Below are 24,682 nucleotides of genomic sequence, written 5' to 3'. Positions count from 1 at the left end.
GATAATAGATTTGCCATAAATTACAATTTTTTTGATCTTTTATCTAGTGACTGCATTCCTCTGGTTAGGGCTTTTCATAGTCACTGCAAAGGCCATTAAACCTAGGCCTATAATGTGTTTATTCACTGCGACTTCTCTTCTCCTTTAAGGTAACTACTTTGTTTGTTTTAGGGACTGATTCTAGACCAGTGGTTATTAATCACTCTACTAAAATTAGACAAAGACGAAAACTGAGAAAACATTATCGTGTTCTTTGAGATAAAAAACAAACAGAAGTCTACAGCTATCCTTCCGTTATGTGAGACTGAGAATAAATTATAGTAAAGCTTGGCGTGCATGATGATCAACTTAAAATTTAAATCAGTTGGGCAACAAACATCATGTCACTGTGAAGCAGTTTTTGTCAAAAAGCAGCATCAGCGGAATAGGTGGATGCTATGGGTTCCGAGTGACGGACAATATTATCCGCATTGGTTAGGAACATGGCCCAATAGCATTTGATATCAAGAGATATGAGTAGGTTTATTTTTGCATTGATATCATACGAAAAGCTTATCCATTAACTTAACTCGTTTCAACTTTCCAAGTGTTATCGGGGTCTTTCATATATCCAGAAGTTTCATGCCAGTACACGATTGATATTGGGAAGTAAACAAACTAGTTGGTTTATCTGGTAAACAAACGATGCCTGTGCGGCTTACCTGCAGTTTAACGATGCGTCGTCGATGCCTGACGTTGGGTGGACTGTGGTCGTTCGCGGTCCGCTCCTCGTGCAGCAACAAAGAATGAGTGAATACGCTGAGAGGGACGCCCCTTTTTAACGTTGCAGAACCCTCAAAACGAATCGAAAACCCTCAAAACGAATCGCAAAACCAGGACTCGCTATTCCGAATCGAGACACGATTTGCAAATTGGGGCACGTTACGGGACACGACGTGCCCTCCAATCCTGACACGAATCGGCATAGAATCGTGTCCGATTCGACCGATTCGCGATTCGTCCATGGTTTTGAGCGAATCCGGTTTCGTAGGGTGTGGAATAGGACATGTGAAGTTTTCCATTCACAAGGAAAAAATGTTGAAAATAATAGCAAGAAAGGGTTCCTTGATTTGTGCCTTAATCAAAGGAACCACAAGTTTTTCCTTGTGCATGCACGAGTTCCTATGAGTTAGGAGCTAATTCCTAAAAAGTAGGACAAATTCCTAAAATTTAGGAATGCAAGAAGCAGTTGAGTAGTGCTCATTAGTGGAAGGCACATTAGTTAAAGGAGTTGGTGAGACAGAGCAATAGGAGTACGCACAAGGTTGTGTGTGAGCTTGTGAGGAAGAGTGTGCAAGAGAAGCTTGTGCGCAGAATTATTGTAAGGAAGAGTTCCCTTGGGAAGTGCGCATAGAAATAGGAGGAAATTCCTATTTAATAGGAGCACCTATTGTGCAAGGATTTAGGGAGCATATCAGGCTACAGCAAGTGTGTTTTCAAGCCTAGGCAAGGCAGGGAGAAAGTTGTATTTTCTATTGTTAACAAAGTCGTATTGTAAGAGATCATTCCTTAGTTTTTATCAATAATATTCTCAATAAACAAGCAGAGGGTTTTCCCAGTTGGGTTCCCTGGAAATTCTGTGTCTTGAATTGTGTGTGACTGTGTTTTATTTATGTTCCTAATTCTGCTACAAATCAAGTAGAGAAATTATGTGTTTCTATGGAAAGAAAGTGTTTTTCAGATTGTTCATATTAGCAGATCAGAATTTCGTGGAAATTCTACAAAAAACACCACTGAAATCCTAAAAAAATGCTCCAAATGATAGATTTTAAACCCATGGCTACTCCTACAATTTTAAATTGGATGTTGCATCCTAACTTGGATTCAAATTTGCTAGATCCTTTGGTGTACAAACAGTTGATTGGATCCTTAATGTATCTAGACAAGACCTGATATATGTTCTGCAGTGAACATCTTGAGTTAGTTCATGGTTGAGCCAAGGCAAATTTACTAGAAAGCTGCAAAACATGTGCTCTTATATTTAAAGGGCACAGTATATTATGGTCTAAGATATGGAAGAGATGGTGAGTTGATGTTGCATGGATTTGATGGTTTGGACTGGGTAGGATATGCAAGTGACAAGAAGAGTCCTTCAAGGTGTTGCTTTAGTTTGCATTCAAGAGTAATTTCTTGGTCCAGTGGGAAGCAAAGCTCCAATTGCATTGAATTCAGCAGAGGCAAAACACATGGTAGCCAGCACTTCTAGCTATGAAGCCATCCAGCTTTGAAAGTTGATCACAAGACTGACAGGTGAGATGTTGGAACCTACTATGGTGTATCGCTGAATTAAGACAATCGGAATTGTATCAAACTCTCTGAGAATCCAGTATTCTATGACACCTCCAAGCACATTGACAACAGGTGCCATTTTCTCAGGGATAAAGTTAGGAAGAGAACAGCTACTCTAGTGTCTATTTAGACAAATCAGCAGGTTGCAGATATCTTTACTAAGCCCCTACAAAGGGAAAGTTCGATATGTTCAGAAGATGAACCACACTGGCTGGTTTGAAATGCGTCGACAAAATTATCTCTTATGTGAATTTTACCGAAAGATGCTGTTATAATTATTATGGATCACAGAAGTCAAAATTCAGAAGAAAAAAAAGTAAGAAGAAGAGTCAGATTGTATCCTGCACGATCTTTTGCAGCCATAACACACGTATGGCAGTCCTGGGCACACTTGTGAACAGGTCAGGGTGCTTCAGTTACAGCAGTTCAAACTGGTCAGTGAACACACTTCCTCTCTTGTATATTCAGCAGTATGGCACATTAGATTATGTGGGAGTGAATGCTGGTCTATTTCCAGCAATCTATCCTCAACTGTTTGCAATGTTATCATTGACTGTTTACATGCAGTCTTTTAGACAGTTTGCATGTGTCTGTTCAGTTTTATTCTAGCAGTTTTCTAATTTTGACTTAAGTATAAGTTCAGTTAGGTAAGACATGTGTAGCACAGTGAATGACACCAATCTCTGGGAAGATGCATGATTGCATCCCTCAGATCATCTCCAACAGAGGTGGACTTTACTGGCCTTACCTAACCATGTAAGGAAAACGCACTAGAATTAAGAGTTTAAAACCTTAAGTTGATGCACTGTTGTGCATGTGTCCAGATTCATTGTACGTTCTAGTCCATAAAGGAGAAGACAGGGATATAGATTTAATTCATTCAATTCAGCAGCAAGCAGTGAGTTAGTTTCCTATCCTTTTCCTATAGCAGGTTTCAGTTCAGAATTAATGAGAATGCACTAAGAGGCTTTATCTATTGAGTTTCTGTTATATACTCTCTGTAGTATGTGTTTTTAGATTCTAGCATTATTATAGTTTTGAGTGGCTTTCAATTTTCAGCTATCTAGTTTTTCTTAGAAATTCTTTTGGTCAAGAGTCTGTTTACCATGGTCTAGAAAATCCAACAAAATATTTGTCAATAGTGTATCATTTTTATATAATAATAAATTCCAATTGCATTTAATACAACAGATAGTTCAAATTAAAAATTCATAAACACGAAAATCAATTTATTTTTCATTCTGTTAGCATATGAGTAGTAAATTCACCTGGTACATAGAGGTTGGCACCAAAGTTTCATATGGTTCATTTAGGGTGACAACAGCTTCTACACCTAACTCCTTCAAGCGATGAACATCTTTAGGAAATGGTACAGCACCTAAAAGAAGAAACTGAAATACAAATCAAAGTTACCGTGAAGTAGTAAACAGAAACACTTGCAAAGGAGTTGTAAGATTGCAAATCAAATGTAAAACTGATGCATGTGGAAGAAAAGAAAAACACGTGGCTAGTTTTTTCCTCACGAGTTTACTTTTTTCATGATTCAATAAAACGTCAGACAAATTATCAGCTTGCACAAAAGGATTGAGGTCAGCATGTAATCTAAATACCTAAACCAAACTTAAATGCATATAAGCTAAAAATGAAGCAAAAGGATTGACGTTAGCATGTAATCTCAACAATATTAAACGCGGATAAGCTAAATTTGAAGCAAATAATATTCCACAACCATAAAGAAGGAAAATGTTACAACTTACAAGTTATACTCCATCAAGTTCAAATGATAGTCAACAATTTTCCAAGCCCTAATTCTATTGAAAAAAAATAGAAAGTTTACATCTACAATAAAACAAACCAACAATATTAGAAGCTCTCCATCTGCATATAGAAATCAAACCATACAAGTCAGGGCTGTTAATCAAAATGCAGTAAAAATCAACCCTAAATGTTGAGAAGTAGACAAGCATCCAACGTCCATATCATGAGAAGTTGCCATATGAGAGAGGATAAGGCCATTGTCACGACATCATGGTAGAGGATTTACATAGAAATTGGTGAGCAAGATATCCAAATAAAGATGGCTCCTCGTCCTTTTCTCAACAGATCAATTTATGTTCTGCCTCAAAATGTAGAGTCGAGATTTGAGGGTGTTGTCAAATGCAAGTAGTGGCTCTGAGCATGGCAAAGCAGATCCGCCTCCAGGGAATCTTAGTTTAAGGGGCTTGTGATGAAGCACTTGAGGGAAAAAGGACCTCTTGCGAAATAGGCTTGAAACTCAGAACAGTGTAGATAACCATAAGGTGCTGCTGGACAGCTACAATTTGCTCGGTCTTATGGAAACAAAGATAAAATACTCAGATCATCTCAATTGATCAAGGACCCAGAAAAAATTCCTTATGAACACTGATGACATATTCCAGTCTGGTTCTGCTGGTATTGTGGAAGGAAGGGCTAGGTCTGCAGAAATGCCTCTGATCTCCTTTCAGAAATTGTCATTGAAATGTGTTCACTGTTCACACTGCAGAGACAACGGTTCTGATCAGTATTAGGAAAAGTAACTGCTAGAGTTCCAATAATTTCTGAAAAATCTTTGGTTCCTCCTCTCATTGCACGTATGTTGGTTTATAGATTTTTAAACACTCATGACACAGCCAGCACACTACCATTTTATTAATTCTCTCACTACTCTTTGGAGGGCTGGGATCTTCTGAAAATTCTTTACATCCATGCCTTTGGCTTTCTGATGATTTGGCGATCTGCATGCCTGTCCTTCAAAGCACCCATACCTATAGCTCTGTGCATTTGGTGCCTGATAACCAATTAACGAGTCCCCAACACATAAAAGAGGTCTAACAGTGATGTTGACAATAGCTACTTTCCTCTGATTACTACAAAGAAGCAATAGCATAGCCTGAATAGGGTTCAGTTTAGTCAAAAGACTGAAGTGGCCACTGCCCTTTTGTTGACAACATAGAAACAATTTTAATTTAGTGATCCACATGCTTCTATTAAATTCAGGGTGGAGAAAATCGCACCTGGTCAATCTGATCCCACCACCTAAACTCTGGCTGAAGCTTGTTCCGCACAACATTATATAAGAGCGTTGGGTAAAAAAGAACACGTGCCCCTGCACCAACAAATGCCCTTTTTGCAGTCTTCTCAAGTTTACCATCACTGGCTTCGCGTTCGCATTCAATCCCGTCGCCACAAACAGTTTCACATCGAAAAATTTTAGGCCCGGCTTCTTCAATTTTTCTACCCACCATGCCTTCCCTCAAAAAAAATAATGCAGTGTCTCCAAAGAACAAGTGACAGCACTTGTCGCGATTAGCCTCACAAAATCTTAAAGCTAAAAAATCCCTCTGTGCATGAGCAATGCATTGAGCCCAGTTCAATCCAGATTGTAAATCAACACTATTGCCACCATATTAACAGATAATGACACGTGGCACACTTCAAAACTTGTAGAAATTATGTCTGTCAGCAAAGTAAATAACATTATCCGTTAAAAGGAAATTAGACAAAATTAAAGACCATCGTAAACAAACTAGGGAACAAAATCTTTGATAATTTAGTACACAAAACAAAAATTGATTCATTACAAAAAAGTTTAAACATACAAGAAGCATATAAAAAAGTCTCGCCAAAAAATCAAAGACCCTGCCAAAAAATCAAAGAAAAACAATGGAAATGTAAAAAATATATTTAAAAAAAAAAAATCATTTTAATAGATTGCAACAGTGTCTGTCTTCAACTATAAAAATATTTCTAGATATACAGTGGAAAATTATGCAAATCGGACAAGCTACCAGACTCGACTCAGAAAATGACTTGAAGAGGCTGAAGGCCAAAGAGCAAGAGGGAATTGGACTCAAGAGGAAGAAAAAAAACCTTGGGAATTGACACATGAAATTAAAAGAAAAATTATAAAATACACTATAGTACAGTGTCTATATAATGGAATTTTCAATAATAACTTGTTTCAAAGTGCACAAATGCTACTACATACTACAAAACGCCATGGATTATGGATAGTCTACATGTTTGCTGGGTGTGTGTATTCTCTAAATGGGTTTAGAAAGAAAAGATTAAATGTTTTTTAATCATTTTTCTCCTTAAACTGATTTTCTTGTTTGACTTGCAAGTCTGAATCCTACTTGGAGAATCTGTTGGCTATACTCCGTTCGCGGAGACAGCAAAGTCAAACTCGGGAAGCAACTGGAACCTATGTTACCAGAAACGAGAAACGGGAAACGAAACGAGAAACGAAAACGGTACGAGAAACGGAGTTTGGAGGTTTCGCACTCAAGAAACGAGGAGAGAGAAAATGAAAATAAAAATAAAAAATACAACGTTAGTTTCAATTTTCAATATAGTTTCAACTAAATTTCCAGCCCAAATTTTATTAAAAACCTAAATAATTTAAATAAGAAACTGATGCTTAGCAAATTGACTATTAAATATATACATTCTTATGCCTCCTAATCAATTAAGTGTATACATTTTTATGCATTTTGCGCATTCAGCTAATTATTGTTTCCTTAAAAAAATTCCAAATAATTAGATATATATATATATATATATAAACAATAAATAGAATTTGCAATTAAATGTGAATTTCTTGAGCCACATATAGAATAGTGTTTGAACTATGAACTTTAACAATATATATGTTAAAGAAAAACAAATCAACTAAAAAAGGGACAACAGTACAGAAATGATCAACTTTCTATATACTTGGGATAAGCCTCTAGGTTATTGAATGAATACATGAGTGAAATCTACAATAAAGAGTGAAAATACAGGACTGAGAATGACATGCAAAAGAGCGAACTACCACGGGTAAAAGATTTCCCATAAAACATATGCACCCATTAGCTAAAATAACGGTAGAAAACGGCATTTCCGTCTGGTTTCCGTTTCTTACACGTTTTTTACGGGGAACGGTGGCAACCTATGTTACCAGAAACGGGACCGTTGCCACCGTTCCCCGTAAAAAATGTGTAAGAAACGGAAACCAGACGGAAATGCCGTTTTCTACGGTTATTTTAGCTAACGGGTGCATATGTTTTATGGGAAATCTTTTACCCGTGGTAGTTCGCTCTTTTGCATGTCATTCTCAGTCCTGTATTTTCACTCTTTATTGTAGCTATTGTCCCTTTTTTAGTTGATTTGTTTTTCTTTAACATATATATTGTTAAAGTTCATAGTTTAAACACTATTCTATATGTGGCTCAAGAAATTCACATTTAATTGCAAATTCTATTTATTGTATATACATATATATATATATATAGATATCTAATTATTTGGAATTTTTTTTAAGGAAACAATAATTAGCTGAATGCGCAAAATGCATAAAAATGTATACACTTAATTGATTAATTGATTAGGAGGCATAAGAATGTATATATTTAATAGTCAATTTGCTAAGCATCAGTTTCTTATTTAAATTATTTAGGTTTTTAATAAAATTTGGGCTGGAAATTTAGTTGAAACTATATTGAAAATTGAAACTAACGTTGTATTTTTTATTTTTATTTTCATTTTCTCTCTCCTCGTTTCTTGAGTGCGAAATCTCAAAACTCCGTTTCTCGTACCATTTCATTTTCGTTTCTCGTTTCGTTTCCCGTTTCTCGTTTCTGGTAACATATTCTGGTAACATAGACTGGAACTACGAAGCCTCTGATAACACCGTTGAATGTAGACATAAAAAGTGAAGATTTATCTTCATGAGATGAGTGTAAATTTACACAAAATGCTAGACATCTAATATAAAAATTTTAGTTAGTGTTATCATACACTTTGAAGTGGAAAGCCACAGAATAAAGTACTGATGAAAAGCACAGTTCTTGTATCATTGTATTGCTGTGTTAGGTTTTCAATGTGACTACGATTGCAATGGCATTTTTCCACATTTCACAGTAGTTTAAACAATCAACATTTTGTATGATCGAATACTGAAAAACAAATGCAAATCGAAAAATCAAAACAAGGAAAATTCAAATATCGTACAATGCAACAATATTTTCATTAAAAAAACCCTAGACCTTCGAAACTTCAAGAACCTGGCAGTGGCGATGATATTCGACCAGGGCCAAAACCCTGATTGAAAGAAGAAAACTGAGCAAATCCAGCGATTTCGGCCAGCATTCACCAGACCCTGTGAAGCCTACATCTTAATTATAACTCGGAGATGTGAAGCCTTATTCAGCCGTTCAACAAATTTCGCGCAAACCACGTCAAACGGCACCGGATTTCAACCGACTCGATTGTCTGCAAATGCTTTACGTTTCCTACGCGGTTTCAAACCCTGGGCTCTCAATAAATGTGGAGATTTGCTGGCGGGTGTTTTCCTTTGGTTCGGCTTTGCCCTAACGCCAACGCCAAACTGATTCCATAACAATCGCCCTTCTGTACACCCATCCCTTTCATCATCATTATCGAGTGCATGTGACGTGATGGATTGCCACGTAAGCCCAATGAATAAATTTAAAATGGTGTTAGTAATAAACGTGGCAGCTATAGAGGCATCTCGAACGCTGATTAGGATTTCCTTATTAAATTTAGTTTTTTTTTTTTTTTAAGGGGAAGGGTAAACACTTTTGCAAAATAAATTTTACTATTTTTTTCCAAACCATGGGAATAAGCGATTGTTAGAGCGAAATAGGTTAAGTCGGAAATCACTCTATTGACCATCACTATATTCAAAGAAAATAGGTTAAGTAGGGAATTAAGTTAGTTGACCACCACCATATTTAAAGAAAAAATATTTAATAGTTTTCAAGTCAGATATTAATAATTTATAATTTAGTAAGGGTTAAGATGCCTCAGAATATAATTATGGATTATGGAAGTAGAGTGTGTTTTAAAACTTTTTATGATCAAGAGTTTGTCTTTCTCGGATGTAAGGCTCGAAGGCATCTAGCAAGAGTGAAACTCTGCCCCCTTACGAACCACCAACAGGTAATTTTAGATGGCGTAGTTTTCGTTGAATAATATTAATGAGTCAACCTACATTAGCAAATAGCAACTAGTGATGGTTGTCCTCACTACTGGTTTGACAATTGAGTTATGATATGTTTTCCCACTATGTAAAAAAATTTAAAAATAATATATATGTATATATATAGAGAGAGAGAGACAGAAAAGTATGGTCTCTGTTCTAAAAGTATTTACTCTAACCTTATTACAAATGGTTAAAGTCTCATATAATATTTGAATTTAAGTGTAGAGACTACAAGATCTACCTCTCAACCATCTTGTCAAACCACCTCAACTGAAAACAATGTTTAGTTAATAACAAGGTAAATAAACCACAAAGTACACTCCTCGAGGATTCAAATCATATCAAAACCTTTGGTTACAAGTAGATACCTATGGGGTGAGATGTTTGTTAGGCAAATAAAAGGATAAACCACCAAGTGAATAATCTCTACTAAATCATATGAAATGATATATAATCTCTACTAAATGATACAAATGTTATATAATATCAGTTAAATGACATGAAATGATATATTGTAAAGTGGGGAATAAATGACGAATATGTTATTTGGTGATAATGTTTGAATACTCTATTGTATACATTATTGAAAATCAAATTACATGTTAAAACTAATGCAATAAACATAGGAATTTATGTTGAACTCAAACTAAAAACAAGTATAAAGATCCCATGTTAAAAACAACGATCGCAGAAAACAAGAAGTGTTACATGGTAGCTAGTCATTGTTGCTTAGTTTAAATAGAGCTAAATTAGATGGAAAGAGTTTCGCACATTAATAATAAATAATTAGATGTTCAAATGTGGTCGATAAGAAAAATAAGCATATTGTGAAAGCGCAGGGTCATCTCTAATTAAATCTTGGTTGAAGGTCGTTGACAAAAAAATATGCAATTCAATATGTCCTGGCAAATATATGCCTAGTAAAGAAATATACAAGTTGTCGAATGTCAGATGGTTGTCCAGAAGAAAAATATGCTAGTTGTGAAGGATTAATAAAATGTCTACATTGACCTAAGAATGTCGACATCAAAGTCAATAATTAAATTTATGGTTGCAGACATTGTCATCTATGTTAACATGGATTGGATTTCAATACTATATCCATTCTATTGGAGGAGATAGTCTACATAACTCCCTTTTTTATAATATTCATCTTAATATTTTTAAAATACTTGTGTATGTATGTATTTTATGTTTAAAAACATATAATTATTTGTATATTAATGTGCATTAACCATGGTTCCACTGCAAATTATTTACATGGAACCTAAATAACTGTTAATACAATTTTTTATAATATTAAAAATTAAAAAACTATAAATTTTGAGTATTAAATATTATTAAAAATTGTTGAATAAAAACTTTATTTATCCAATAATGATTTTTTAATGGTTCTCTATTATGTGTTTAATAAGAACTTATTTTTTTAAAACAAAAATAAATACCTGTGAAAGTCTAAAATTAAAATATTTAATTATTAAAATTGTGTTTTTTTAATTAAATGATTGTGGCATTGTACTATGGAAAATATATTCATTAGAGGATTAAACGACTCCTCTTGTAATTCTCAATCTATCTTGTAATTCGTCTTTTAACTTTTTCAAAATATGTTTTTAGTTGTCATTTCAAGGTGTATGTAAAACGATTTTGACCAGTAAATACGAGTGACTTCATGTTAAAATTAAAAAATACTTATTTAATATTTATTGAAAGGCTCACTTTAACACCAATGTTGTACAACCAACGTTTTGACCAGTGAATACGGGTGACTTCATGCTAAAATTAAAAAAATACTTATTTAATATTTATTGAAAGGCTCAGGTTAGCACCAATGATGTAAAACCAACATTGTCTTTGTACAAAGACATTGGTCGTGAGGCAACGAACAATGGAGTTTTTTTTTAACATTTTTTTAATAATTCATAGCAATCATGGGATATAATAGAATAAAATTTTATGAAGTGACTACAAGTACATCACCATTATTGTAAGGGTTCATTAAACTAGATAATAAGCAATAACATATTCAATTTGGTAGCGAATCAAATTAAAAATAAATAGATTAAATTATTTTTTTTAAATAATAAATGTCAATATGCAATGTTCGACTATGAAAATATTGCAACAAAAATTTGGTCAAACCCAACTAATATGGGTTTGACCAAAAACCCAATACAATATCCATTGTCTGTGGAAAGGATAATAATAAGAATCTCAAGTTAATATCAATACATTCTCCCCATATGAGATGAATAAGGGTGTGGTTATAAACAAGGATGGTGTGCTTGCTACGACTTCACTCAATGAGTAAGGCAAATGTGTCATTGTCACTCGCTCTCATGATCAAATGTGGTATGTGCTTTTACGACTTCAATTCAATTGATTTTATGGCAATTCACTTAAGAAAATCCTTCATTAACCAAGACCATATCCAAGCTAGGATTATCAAATCATTCAAGAAGATACTCGACTTGAAGGGGTTAATTTTCAAGATGATGTTGACCTTTTCGAGAATGTAGTCTCCTCTCCTCTTTAGTTTAGCTTGGAAGGGGTCATTTCTTGTGTTTTTCTCAACATCTAGTTTGGGTTGTTGCCCTACTTTATGCCAGTCGTCAAGTAGGCTTTGTGGTTAGTCTTTGGCTTCATTCTTTTGCTTGGGGCTCCTCCATCTCACTTTTGTTGTTGAGCTATGACCTCATTGGGTGTTTAGTCCATGCAATCTGATTTTTTCTCCCTCTTCTCTACTTGCAATAATGGTAAGGCAGTGTACTCAATGTCAGCGTAGAGGTGGGGGTTGAGGCTCCCCTAGGGGCTCGAGGGCCTTCATGTGCACTTAGTCATCCACAAGGACTTTTTATGAGTAGACTGCATCTGAAATAAAAGATGAGTTATAGGACTTGGAGTAGGACATCATGGGGGAGCGAGAATGTTTGTCGGATTTCGAGGTTACAGTAGGAATTACAACTTGGGTGCCCAATGCAAGTCATAGCCATGGGCACCAAAACAAACATATGTATACCATCGATTTATATTGGCATACGAAATCTCTCATGTGCAAGGTCTTGTTGGATAAGAACGAAAATAGGGACAAGATTATATATGTGTAGGATGATATCTTGCTTCAATTAAAGGATATAAAAGGGATATTGGCACTCACTGAAGTAGTAGTTGTTCTAAGACGAGGACCTAGCACCCACAGCCCCGTGGAACCAATCCCCAGTGAGGTCAATGTCGCGATTTCTTCTTTGCCTCATTCACGTCTTTGCACTTTTGTTGTTTTTGTTTCTAGTGCCACACAAGACTCTATTAGAGTAGTTATCCATCATTTTATCACTTTTTTTGTTATTTACCAGCATAGACAGCAAATGTTGGTTATGATATAGTTTTTGAACTTGTTAATTGTAACATTGTAGCCTTTAATCACCCACTGAAATCGTAATTATAATTAAATATGTTAATGTAGCATGTGTGGGAAAGTAAATGTAGATGAGTTAAAGGACCCAAAACAATTATAATTATATTTTAATAAGAATTGATGAAGAGCTGGAACCTTTAAACAAATCATGAGAAGCCATGAGAGGGAGAAGGGGGTTTGGGGCAGTTTCTTATTTGACCTTGAATTAATTCTTCTAACTTTTACTCAGGTGGTTAAGCTACCTAACTAACAATATTTATGAGAAGAATGGGGGGAGTGGTACCAAACTGCTCCAAAGACATTAGCCATGTACCCATTTTGGAGAATTTGAAATTGACCACGTGGCCCCAGGGAAGGAAGCTAAATTCTTGTGACAGATAATGTGTGATTGAGGGAAGAATTGTGGGGATGCGAGATCAAGGAGAGCACTGACGGGAATAGGCAAGTGCGAAGAATAAAGAAACTATTTTGGGGATGCAAGAGAAGAGCAATCAGATAGAGAGGAAGCTCTCATGTGGATAAGATTGCATGTGCGTGACTCAACAACTTATGCATGATTTTAGTTCACCTAGTTTAGTGATCGAATTCAATAGTAGTGTCTCTAACGTGAGCTAGAGGGCTAGCTATAATTGTTGAGTAATTTGTTTGAATTGTGCACAAAAGCACAAAAGGGAAGCATCGAGGGACTATTGAATTATAAAAGGGCTCCCTTCAAGTTGTGCAGGCCCAATGTGGCCAATTACTGAGAAAGCTTGTTGAATTATGCAAAAAAGGGAAGCATTGAGTATTTATTGACTTAGAGAAGGTCTCCCTTTATGTTGTGTAGGACTTTTGTGGTCACACTGTGAATGAGAAAAGGCCATGGCTCGGTAGGTTGAAAGACCTTATATCGACTTTTGTATGGATGAAGGAAAATTACCTTCATTCTTACATTGTTGGTAGCATCATAGAGAAACCACCCAAAAAAATGTTGGGTGTGGAGCCTGATTATCTTCTATATTCAAAGGTATCGCCACATTGGACCCCAGTTCGAACGTTGCCGCCCGTAAAATATTCGCTGCAGGGGGGGTCCAAGCCCCCCCATGGCGGGGGGTTTCGGCGGCAGCGCCCCCGAAGCTAAAAACAGCTGTAAAATTGCCTTGTAAAAGTATAGTAATTTCTAGTCAATCTGGGCCGTTCATTAGGCGGATGATCTGACGGTAGAACTTATGTTTAGTTTATGGTTTTTTGCCCTAGAAGGCAACCCCTCTCTTTGTATGAGGGCATTGTATTTGAGGCTGTGTGATAGATGTGTATTCTGAGAGCGAGAAACAGAGAGGTGAGACTGTGAGAGAAAACAGAGGATATTACAGCGGATTTGTTGTAGGTTGTGTCTCTTCATTTTGCTGGATAATAGAAAGGAAGGACTGGCTGTTCGGGGTGGACGTAGCCCAAACTGGGTGAACCACGTATATCTGTGTCTCTCTTGTTTTGTGCATTTTCTGTGTTTATATTTCTGCAATATTTTATGTGTTCCATTGCTCCGTAATATATATAATATTCTAACAAAAAATTGGGTAAGCTCTATGCTTAGTGGGAGTTTAGGGAAGCTAATGGGTTTGACCTGATAAAGGAGAACGACCTGCATGACTTCACCCTATAATGCTAGGTGAGAACTTCCCTTATGGCTTCTTGGTCTGGCTTAGGGGTGGCCAACTACAAGAAAGATTGCAGTGTAGCTTATCTTATGTTGTGGTGGAACGTGGCTCATCCTTCATTAGTTGCAGATAGTTAATTACCTTGATCAAATAAGTACCCTTGTGGACTTCAAATTTATAATGTAATTAATGGAAACATGTATAATGATTTATAACCATGTTTGTTTATGTGCTTGTCTGTTGAATGGTCATTGTGGTTTATGTGATGCATTTTTATCATATTAAATGATAAATCTAGCTTAAATGGCTATATACTATTCACATGCTTACGTGATTGATCTTAATGTACTCTTATTATGTGTTTTTAGGATAATAGGACTAATGGATTTCTAGTCATGGTTATTGTGAATGTTTATAGTTGTTATGGAACTTTGACAAGTAAGAAGTTGTGATTGAGAAGATGGGGGAGATTAACCCTTTAGTTTCTTGGACAACTGGGATGGTTGGTTGGTTGTGAAAGACTCTTAGTGTGTCTTAATCAGGAGATTGGACTACTTCAACGAGCCAGAGAAGCTCTAAGTTTGCTATGGTGATTAGAAGTTCATTTGATGGTATGGATTTAAAAGTAAGAGTCAAAACCTGATTTGAAGGTGGATGCTCTTGGAAAGTAGTCTTCACAAAACATTTGATGTCAAATGTTATATAGTTCTTTGGGGAACTCTTGAACGAGTTGGGATAAAAATGTTTGAAGGCCTTAGATGGGCATAAACTTTGAATAATGGCCTCTTGGATTTCATAGATGAAAGGTTAGATAGGTGATAGTAGGAAGGAGGGTCTTGGATGCCTTTATGCTTAGTGAGGACCTTGCAACTTTATGTCTTCTAGGAAGTCCATTGACATGTTAAAGTTATTTTTTAGCCCTCGATACAGGATGAGAAACACTGGAGACAATTGGAAATTTAGGGATCAATTCTCCTTGGTTCAACAATATTGGAAATTTGGAGATTAGAGGCTTTAACCCCAACCCCTGGTTATACAGATTAGAAAGGGGGAATGGACCAAGAGCTTATCTGAAGGGAATCTAAAGCCCTAGAGGATGGGATAATGGTTATCATTATATTGGGCTATCAGTATCGAGTAACACTTAAAACCGCAACCAATGCGAGCTCCCACCAAAACAAAACCCTAACAACATTCATCATTTAACAGAGAATTTCCTAATCAGGATGGAAGAGTATCGACAATCAAGATATTGGGTTTCAAGCGTTAAGAAATACAATGAGCAGTTGCTAATGTAGCCTCCGATATTAACAGATCCTAATAAGTTCATCAGTTATCGAGGAATATTCACATTAGATGACATCTTAATTAGACCAATTCAGGAATCATGGAACATAATTTAATGTTGTTTAGTGACTTGATGGGTCAAAACATCAATAGATGGAAGGGGAGTTTTTGTCTAATGATAGTACGTTATGGGGTATCGATTATTGGGCGATCAATTATCGGGTGAATGGAATGTGTATGTTATAATGCAGAGTTGCGATTTTAACAAATCCTTATAAGTTTGTCAATATTTGATGAAAGTCAATTATCAAACTACACGTTGTCGGCCTTTAGGTATCAGGTTTTTGAAAATCATCTATCGAGAGGTCAAGACACCAGTTATTATGGTTTTTTCTCGATATCATTAACAACGAACAAGGTGTATATGTGGCATATTAGTAAAGGCAGGATATTGTGATGTGTCATGCTAACGTGGTTAGATGATATGTCATTATGACATGGCATGAAGATAGGTGTTTAATGATGTGGCAATATGACATGGAAAGATAACATAGATTAGGTTTCATAATGGCAATGAGGTTGTAATAGGCCCAACTAAAAATCCATGTAATAAAGTTAATAAAGGAAAAATAAGACCAAGGTCATGGGACACGTATTCCCAGCGTAATATTGGGCAAAAACATAGTGATGGGGATCACTGGTGATTAATAAATAACTACGGAAATTGGCAAAGGAAAAGAGACATTAGTTGGCATTTATTTATGAAAATAAAGGAAAAGAGGAGAAAAGGAAGGTGAAAGGTCACATAAATGCATGTGAGGGAAAATAAAGGAAAATGAAGAAAATAAAGGCCTCAGTGATAAAAAGGCTTATGAGAATGATTTCACAACATTTTGTCAATTTCATCTTGGAGCTCTCTTCTATTATCTCTCTCTCTCATACTCTTACATGCTTAGAGTTTGCTTGGAGCAATCTTGGAAGATTTTGGCATACTTTGGATTTGGAGAAAGAAGGTAAAGGAAAAGCAGGAAAGCGCAAGGGGACATCGGGATCAGTAGCTATAGTGGTATTACTTTACAAGTATCGAGTTACATCTATGATTTCCTTGCTATTTTTGGCATGCATTGTATATGCATGTGGTTGTTTGGTTGTGATCTGTCATTGGCATGGAGGATTTCCTGGATTGACAATGATTTGCCTAGCCTTCTCATTTCTTTGATAACCATGGTGTTGTGGGTTTCCCACTTGATTGTTTCTGATTGGTGCTGATGTTCATCATGGTTGTGGGTTGATTTACTAGTTCCCGGAGCCTTGGTTGGACAAATGCTCTGGAAGCCCTGGAACAGTTTGGGTTGAGTTACTCGTCCTAGAAGCCTTAGTTGGACAAACGCCCATGAGCCCTTGGTGGGTTGAGTTACTAGTCTTGGACACTTGGTTGGACAAATGATCTAGAGCCATGTGACAATTGTGGGTTGATTTATTAGTCCTGGAGTCAGGTTGGAACAAATGCTCTGGAGCCCTGGACAACTTGGGTAGAGACCGATCTGGTGATGTCCGACGATCACTGGTTGAGGGTTGAGGTTAGTGATGTCCGACAATCACTGGTTGAGGGTCGAGGTCGTTTGGACTCTGAAAGCCCTGGTTTGATTTTGCTTGGTTTATTCCACGAGATCCCACATTCATGCTTGGAATATGGCACAGGGATGATTAGCTGAAAGAAAGATTTGATTCAGCTCAATCTATGATCGAGTGGTAAGTGGAAGTCTGTGGCTTGGTTGGATTTGCATATGTTAATAAGAGCTCTTTTCCTTTTATATTCCATGGGTATTTATACTTGTTATTATGTGGCTTTTATGGTTGTTATACCATTGTTATTATTTTGGTTATATGCTAGTTATAAGCATGGTTTCATGACAGATTCTAGTTATGGCTCTTAACATGTTTTGATCGGTAAATGAATGGTTATTGAATGCATGGCCTAATACATGTTTTTGCTACTATTATGAGAGGGCATTAGACATTTTTTACGATTCTCAGATAAGTATGAGAGCCCTATGTTCAGATATGCATTTATGACTTGTAGATTACATTGTCACAAGGTGTTTGATGAAATGATTGTCATGTTTAGGTCAAGTCCTTGATTAAGTTTTGTGTTAGAGGCTCTATCCTTGTGTCATTTATTGTTTTGGAAAGTCTCATAAAGTTATGGGCAGTGATCTGGAGTCCAGCCCTGAAAATGTGGCATAGATCTCATGGTTGCTTATGCATGCGATTGAAGGCCTACAGTTGCGTGGATGTAGGCTTATGCATGCGACTAGAAGCCTAGGTTAGTGAAAAAGTAGTCTTGCTCAAGGATTGGGCACCTGGAGTGGTTAGCTCCTTCGGGTGTTGTAGCTCCTGAGGAAGGTCATTAAAGTTTCAGTTTGCCAATTCCACTTCCTTAACTGTACCTAGGATTTTTAGTAATATCACAGTAACTCTTCATCACATATTTACCCCGGTGGACCAGTGAACTTGGGTAAGTGTGGGAGGAGGGTGTTACAGAGTGGTATCAAAGGTCCCATGTTTGACACTTGGATTGGATGGGTGGAGTTTGTTTGTCATGCATGCATGTAGGTTGTATATGTGCTTGTTATGTATGCATGGTGATGGTCATTGTTGTAGTTATGTCGTCATGTAGAAGCTAATGATGTTGTTGTTGTGATGGTGAACATGTTGATATATATATATAATAAAACGTACCTCATTGAAGGTCAGGGGAAGCTATTATATATATAGCCTCCCCTTACCTTCACTGAGGTACGTTTGATTATGTTTATATTTGGTTTAGCTAACATGGTATATTTGCAGGAAGAAGATCAAAGATGACAATTGAAATGGTGGACTATAGTCCACATGATTCTCCATATAGATCAAATGAGCAACATGGTGATGAGGACTCCCCTCACATAACTAACAAATTGAGGAGTTTTAAATCAGAGACCAGGATTTGTAAGGCAAATAATGATATGATCATTCAATCACAAGAAAGACTTGCGAGGGCACAAGAGAAGCAAGCAGAAGTCAATGCAGTGATTCTTCAGGGTTTATCGAATTCATAAAGACAAGGGTCACTTAGGATCAATGATGGACAAGAGGAAATGACAACTGGGGAAAATGGCAGCGGATCTGAATCGAGATATAGGTTTGACAAGGATGATACAGTCATAGATGGTAGGTTCTTGGACACACCTAATAAGAGGGTGTTGTCGCTGCAACAAATACCCTCCAAAATTTTGCCTGCGCATGAATTTTGGAGCTTACCATGGATCTTGCAATCAACTTTTTTGTAGTCACTTCTAGCTCTGATTATTCTTTGAGCTCCCTTTTGGACTGTAAGTGTCAAAGTCACCTACTCACACATGCTCAGTCTGTAATGAATTCATGAGCACACTTCTTCAGGCAAGCTCAAATAAGCCTAGCACTGTATATCAAGAGAATTATTTCTCTATTTTCAATCCATGTCGATAGTCATTGCTCACTGAAGTTGACAATTTATCACTTCTAGATGTGTTTGTACTTTTATTTCGGTGAAGTTTTCAAACTGTCGCTTTTGCGCACTCTTGATTCCACGAGTGTCGTTTTCATGCTTTTGATTGTCGCTTTTGCTTTCTCTCACTTTAATTATCGTTTTTTTCATGTTATCTTCGCTATCGCATGTGTTTCTTTCATTGTCATTCATATATCGCAAGTGTCGTTCACATTTTTCTTGTCATGTCACAAGTGTCTTCTTTTGGTGTGGGAACTGTCGCTTCTCGCATAAAATGTAGTTATGTATTGTTTCAAGGGGCAATATTTGTGGTAATGATTTGTTCTTATCATGTAGATGTGTTTCACACTCATTTCAAAAGTTTCACGCAATGTCGCGCAAGTGTCGTTGCTTTCATTGCAAAGTGTATCTTTTGTGTTGCGCTTGCTAGGAGTTGTTGCATTGAGGAAAGTATGTTGTTCATGTGTTATGAGTGTTTCGTGTTGTGTTATCAAGTGAACTGAGTGTGTGATCATGTTAAAGTCTTACTTTTATTCAACGTCCCCTCATTAATCCAAAACTTAGTCAAAATCGAAAAAACTCCCGACCAAGCCACTCAGCTTCATCCAACCCCCCTAAACTGCACAGTCTCAGTCCTCAAGTAGCAACCTTGTCTCTAGGCATTGCATAATGTGCAGTATTTGCCTCCTAGAACTGCGCATTTTGCAACCTTAGCGCTCAATCCCAACCCCAGAATCCTAGAACTGCACAATCATTCTCTCCAGCCAAGCCAACACTACGCATTGCGCAGTCTCAGTCCCCAAGCCTCAGTCTTGAGATCTTGAACTGTGCAACTACGCAATCACCATGCCTCTTGTCCTTCTAGTACTATGCATTTTGTAATTTCAGTGCTCAAGCCTGGGTCGTGGCCTCCAAAACTGCGCAATCATGCCCTTTAGCCAAGCCTAAATTGTGCATTGCGTAATCTCATACCTCAAGCCCATCCCTTGATCTCATGATCTGTGCAACTGTGCAGTCATCTAACCTCCTCTGCCTTCTAGAACTGCACAGTTGGCTGAAACAATGCAAAACCCCTCAGCCTGACTCCCAAAACTGTGCAATCTGCTTTCCCAGTCTAGTCTGAACTACACATTGCGCAGTCTCAAGGCTCAAGCTTCACCCTTGATTGTTTGAGCTACAAAACTGCGCAATTATTAAGTCTCTCCCTCAACTTGTCACCTGGTTCTAGCTCAATCAATGGATCATCATGCAACTCCTTAGACTAGGGCTTTATCAGGCTAATGTCATCTTTTCATGAGTGAATTGTAGATGCAGGTTCTCTGTCATACCATGACAGGATGACGGAGAAGGAAACCATGCCAGAATACACTTAATTAGATGATCAATCAAGATAAAGCAAAGGGACATCAAATTGAGATAATAACTGGAGATCAAGTTCCACTGAAGACTCCTCATCTCTAAGCCATTTGGAGGACCCATCTTTTAGAAGACACAAAGCAAGAAGCAATAAATAATGGCTTGACATTGGCATGTCATCATGCAAGTCCATGTCATCAATGTCATGTCATGACTCATCATGTGCCACATCCTTTTGTGGAATATGTAATTCAATATTGGAGAAATATAATGTAAAGTGGAAGTCCAAGAGTCATTCATGTAGTATGAAAAGTCATGTAGGAAGTCAAAAGGTCATAGAGAAGTCAAACAATCATAAGGGTAGCCCAAGAGTTACAAGGGAGGTGAAGGATCACCCCATTTCTTATATATACACCCTCATGGTACAAGAAAAGGACTTTTCACCTTGGCTTCTCCCATAAGGCACCAAAGAGACAAATTTAGTACTTTTGGGGAGTAAGTCATGGCTCCAATGCTCCACTATTGGAGCTAGTGATGCTCATTGTATTCATGTATCTTGGGACCTTTACTTAATACTTGAAGCCTGATGGATGGCACTTTTTCATGCTTGAATTATGAATATTTGTAAGATTGTTTTATGAATATTTATGATTCATGTTTGCTTTCACCTGTACTAAAGTAGTTGAACTATTTTGGTTATTTTAGTGCTTATCTAATTGAAGATGTCTTGTAATGCTTATAACAATCGTCACATCTATGTAGACTATTATGCTTGATGTTAGGCAATTATATTTTCGCTTTTGTGCGCCTCCACTAGGGTGGTACTGTTAAATCTCTCTTAGAGGCTCACATTTCCTCCTTACGCAGTAGAAGAACTTTGATACACCTTCAACCGAACATTCACTAGGCACACTTACTTTCTTTTCGCAAAGGCTCATACACACTTCTCTCTCTTGCAAATAATTAAAGCTAAGGTAAATCTATAAGAAAATATGGCAATCGGGTCCATACTCTAAATGGGGATCCTATTCAAAATGGTGGGAGGCCTAATTGGGACTTCACATTGGGGAGACCCCATTGGTTGACATATTTCCAACACTGTCAACAAAATGGCGCTAGATTGAGGGCCAGATGACAAGCTGAGCCCTTTGAGTTTGTTCTGAATCTCTTATCGTAAATGCCTCATCCTCAAATCATACTCCCAGGGTGTTTTTCTAACATGTCCCCTAGTGAACTTTTAATCCCTGATGAGTCTCTCCATGACTTGTATCAACTCAATATTGATGGTGAGGGTGATACATCCTTTGCCGAGCATGCATCTCTTTTTCTTAAGTTTTGTGAATATTATGAAATTGATTGTGAAGATGTGGCTTATATTGTTTTTTACCTCACCCTTGAAGGTCAAGTTAGTCGATGGTGTCACACTCTACCACCTGCTTCCATTCATTCTCTTAACAATCTCGTCGAGGAGCTTCATTTAACATTTGATAGGTATGATTACCAAGATGTTTACAAAATAATCAATCAGTTGAGGGTTTCTCTAATCGATTCCTTCACCTTTGTTATGAATTTCTTTAAGAAGATATGGATTCAGATTTCTTCAAACAAAATTTTGAGTGTTTGGTTCATATCTCTTTGCACGGTGAATCTAAACCACCCGATGTCTCTTCTTCCCCAACTCTTGTAAACCATGAGACACCTCTAATTTCAAAGGAGGAATTCACTACTCCTTCTGTTCCTTGCCCTCCTCATTTTCCAGTTCCAATGAGGGTGCCTCCTTATGATGATAATAAAGTTGGGAGATCTGCTAATCAATTTCCTAATCCATCTTCTCATTCTTCTTCTACTTTTCATGACTCAGATTCAATGAAGGAAATCCCAGAATAGTTCATGAAGCCCATGGTGAAGAGTAACTCCTCCATTCCGCAATATGATGATACTATTCATAACTCTGGTCTCAAATCCGATCTAGATTTCTATTGTCTACTATCATCTACATGCCATGACTCTTTGTACCATGATCATCTTGATCAATCGACTCCAGCAACTAGTTTTTCACATTCTCTTGATTTTCGAGTTACTCGTTAAAATTGTGATTAGATACAAGGAAATCACATTACATAGGTAGAGGGGAAGGAAGGTGAAGATGCATTCATTCTTTCTTCTATTTTTCAAAATCCTTTAAGTGAAGATGATGCACTTCCATTCTTGGATGATTTCCAATCCGCTAATCTCGGTAGTGAATCAAATGTAATCAATTCTTTCAATCAATTTGTAGCCTTGGGCAACAATCATTCTGATGACGAGGACTTTGTTAATGCCCAGGTGCATCATCTGATCTTTCGGTTTCTCATGAAGACTTTACTTTAGATCCAAAATCTGATTCAGTCAAAGAAGATGTTGAAAATAGCAACAAGGAATGCTAAAAATAGAAGTGCTATAAATAGCATTGCTATAGATAGCATTTCAGGTACCAGTGTTGAAAATAGCAACAAGGAATGCTAAAAATAACATTTCAAGATATATTCCAATTTTAATTTGTCCTTGAATTAAAATTCGAATTTAGCCTCACTAGCTGTTTGAAAATTAATTAATTAATTCATCTTGAGTCAATTAGTTGGTGAAAATCAAACATGAAGTCTTTGTGAAGACATACAATAGTCCCTTTGATTGAGGAAGCTATCCCTTAATTAAGGAGATAAGGATGAGTTGTATTTGAGTTGTAATTAGTTAGCTCAGTTAACTGAGTTAAGTCCAGATAAATTAGTTCCAAACAGTTGGAGGAAATAATTGTGAGTTCAGTCAGTTAATGCATGCATGCATGCAACTAGTGTTCTCCAGATAACTGAATATTCTCTCATAAATAGCTCATGCATGTCAGTTTAGACAAAGACCTAGTTGAGATTAAAGACAGGGACATTGTGCTATCAGTTGGAGGAATTTTCCTATAAAGGAAACTCATCCATGCAGAAGGAATTCATTCCTTCAAGATTGCGCAGTGATTTTAAAGGTCAAAGTAGTGTGTGAGGAGAGAATCACACAGGTGGCAGCTGAAGGACCCAGGAGAAACTGTGCAAGGAAATAGGAGGCTTGGAGGATTGAAGGAAGGCATATGTGTTGTCTATTCCGTCTATGAGTAACAGTGAGGGATTGTACTGAGAGTTGGATAGCTTGAGAGCTAAAGCTTTGTGTAATATTGAGATATTTCCACTTGTATGATAATATAGATAATGGGGTTTTTAGCTGAGGATTTCCCCAGAGTATTCTTCTGTGCTTCACGTGTATGATTTCTTCTTCTCTGTTATATGTGTTCTGATTGATCTTGCTCAAATTGATTAAGCTTCCACAAAGTTTGATAGTAGAAGTAGATCAAGTATTTTGCTTTAGTTACATTGCATAATCAATTTAATCTATAATGAAAATTTATACATGGTATCAGAGCGAGGTTTTGTAGAAAAAGTTCTACATGGTATCAGAGCAAAGGTGATCAAAGCAGAGAACAATATACAAAGAAGGGAGAAGTTTGAAGTTTGAAGTTCTTGATTGTAGGTACAAAATCAATTTCTTATCACATCTCAAAGTTCACCAATAGCGTTGAATGGCTTGACACTCGAGTATGCCCTGGATGCCAGCTCGAATTACATAGCCTAGAAGGATCGCATGGAAGCGATATTAGAAGACAATGGTTTGAAGGACTTCAATGATCAAGAAGTCCCCAAGCCAGCAACAGCTAATGCCCAAGAATTGGCGGAATGGAAGAAATGTGTGGCGAGAGTGAGGAGGATTCTTCTGGAGGGAGTTCGAGACCATATTGTCTCAAGTCTCCATGGGAAGGAGACTCCGTTTTCAATTTGGAAGACATTGAAGGATCTATATCGAAACAACAATGACCAGAGGAAGTTGGCGCTGAAAGACAAGCTTTGGAAAATCAAGTGTGAAAAGGGCGACACGATCTCTACATATCTGAACGAGCTCACCACCTGCAGAGATGAGCTTGGAAGTGTAGGAATCATGACAGCTGAAGATGATATGGTGAGTCTTGCTCTCCTCGGTCTTCCTAAGAGCTGGCATAGCTACCAGAACTCAGTGAATGGAAGAGAGAAACTACCAGATTGGGAACG

At 37.0% G+C, this 24,682-nt stretch overlaps 1 protein-coding gene across 1 annotated transcript in view; it reads right to left on the bottom strand.

Annotated features, from left to right (window-relative positions):
• Nucleotides 1-8,747, bottom strand: part of LOC149200159 (phosphatidylglycerophosphate phosphatase PTPMT2-like) — a 141,513-nt gene extending 132,766 nt beyond the window's left edge. Inside the window, exons 1-3 of the mRNA XM_089402623.1 lie at nt 8,397-8,747; nt 5,364-5,805; nt 3,597-3,719 (exon numbers count right to left, since the gene is read on the bottom strand). Of these exons, the coding sequence (XP_089258749.1) occupies nt 3,597-3,719; nt 5,364-5,594 (354 nt within the window). The 5' untranslated portion in view covers nt 5,595-5,805; nt 8,397-8,747. The remainder of the gene's footprint in view (nt 1-3,596; nt 3,720-5,363; nt 5,806-8,396) is intronic.
• Between the last annotated feature and the right edge of the window lie 15,935 nt (nt 8,748-24,682).

This window comes from Pinus tabuliformis, chromosome 2_1 (assembly GCF_031772625.1).
Source record: "Pinus tabuliformis cultivar Carrire ecotype Pingquan chromosome 2_1, CPIR1, whole genome shotgun sequence".
NCBI lineage: Eukaryota > Viridiplantae > Streptophyta > Pinopsida > Pinales > Pinaceae > Pinus > Pinus tabuliformis.
This window is presented reverse-complemented; position numbering and strand designations above follow the sequence as displayed.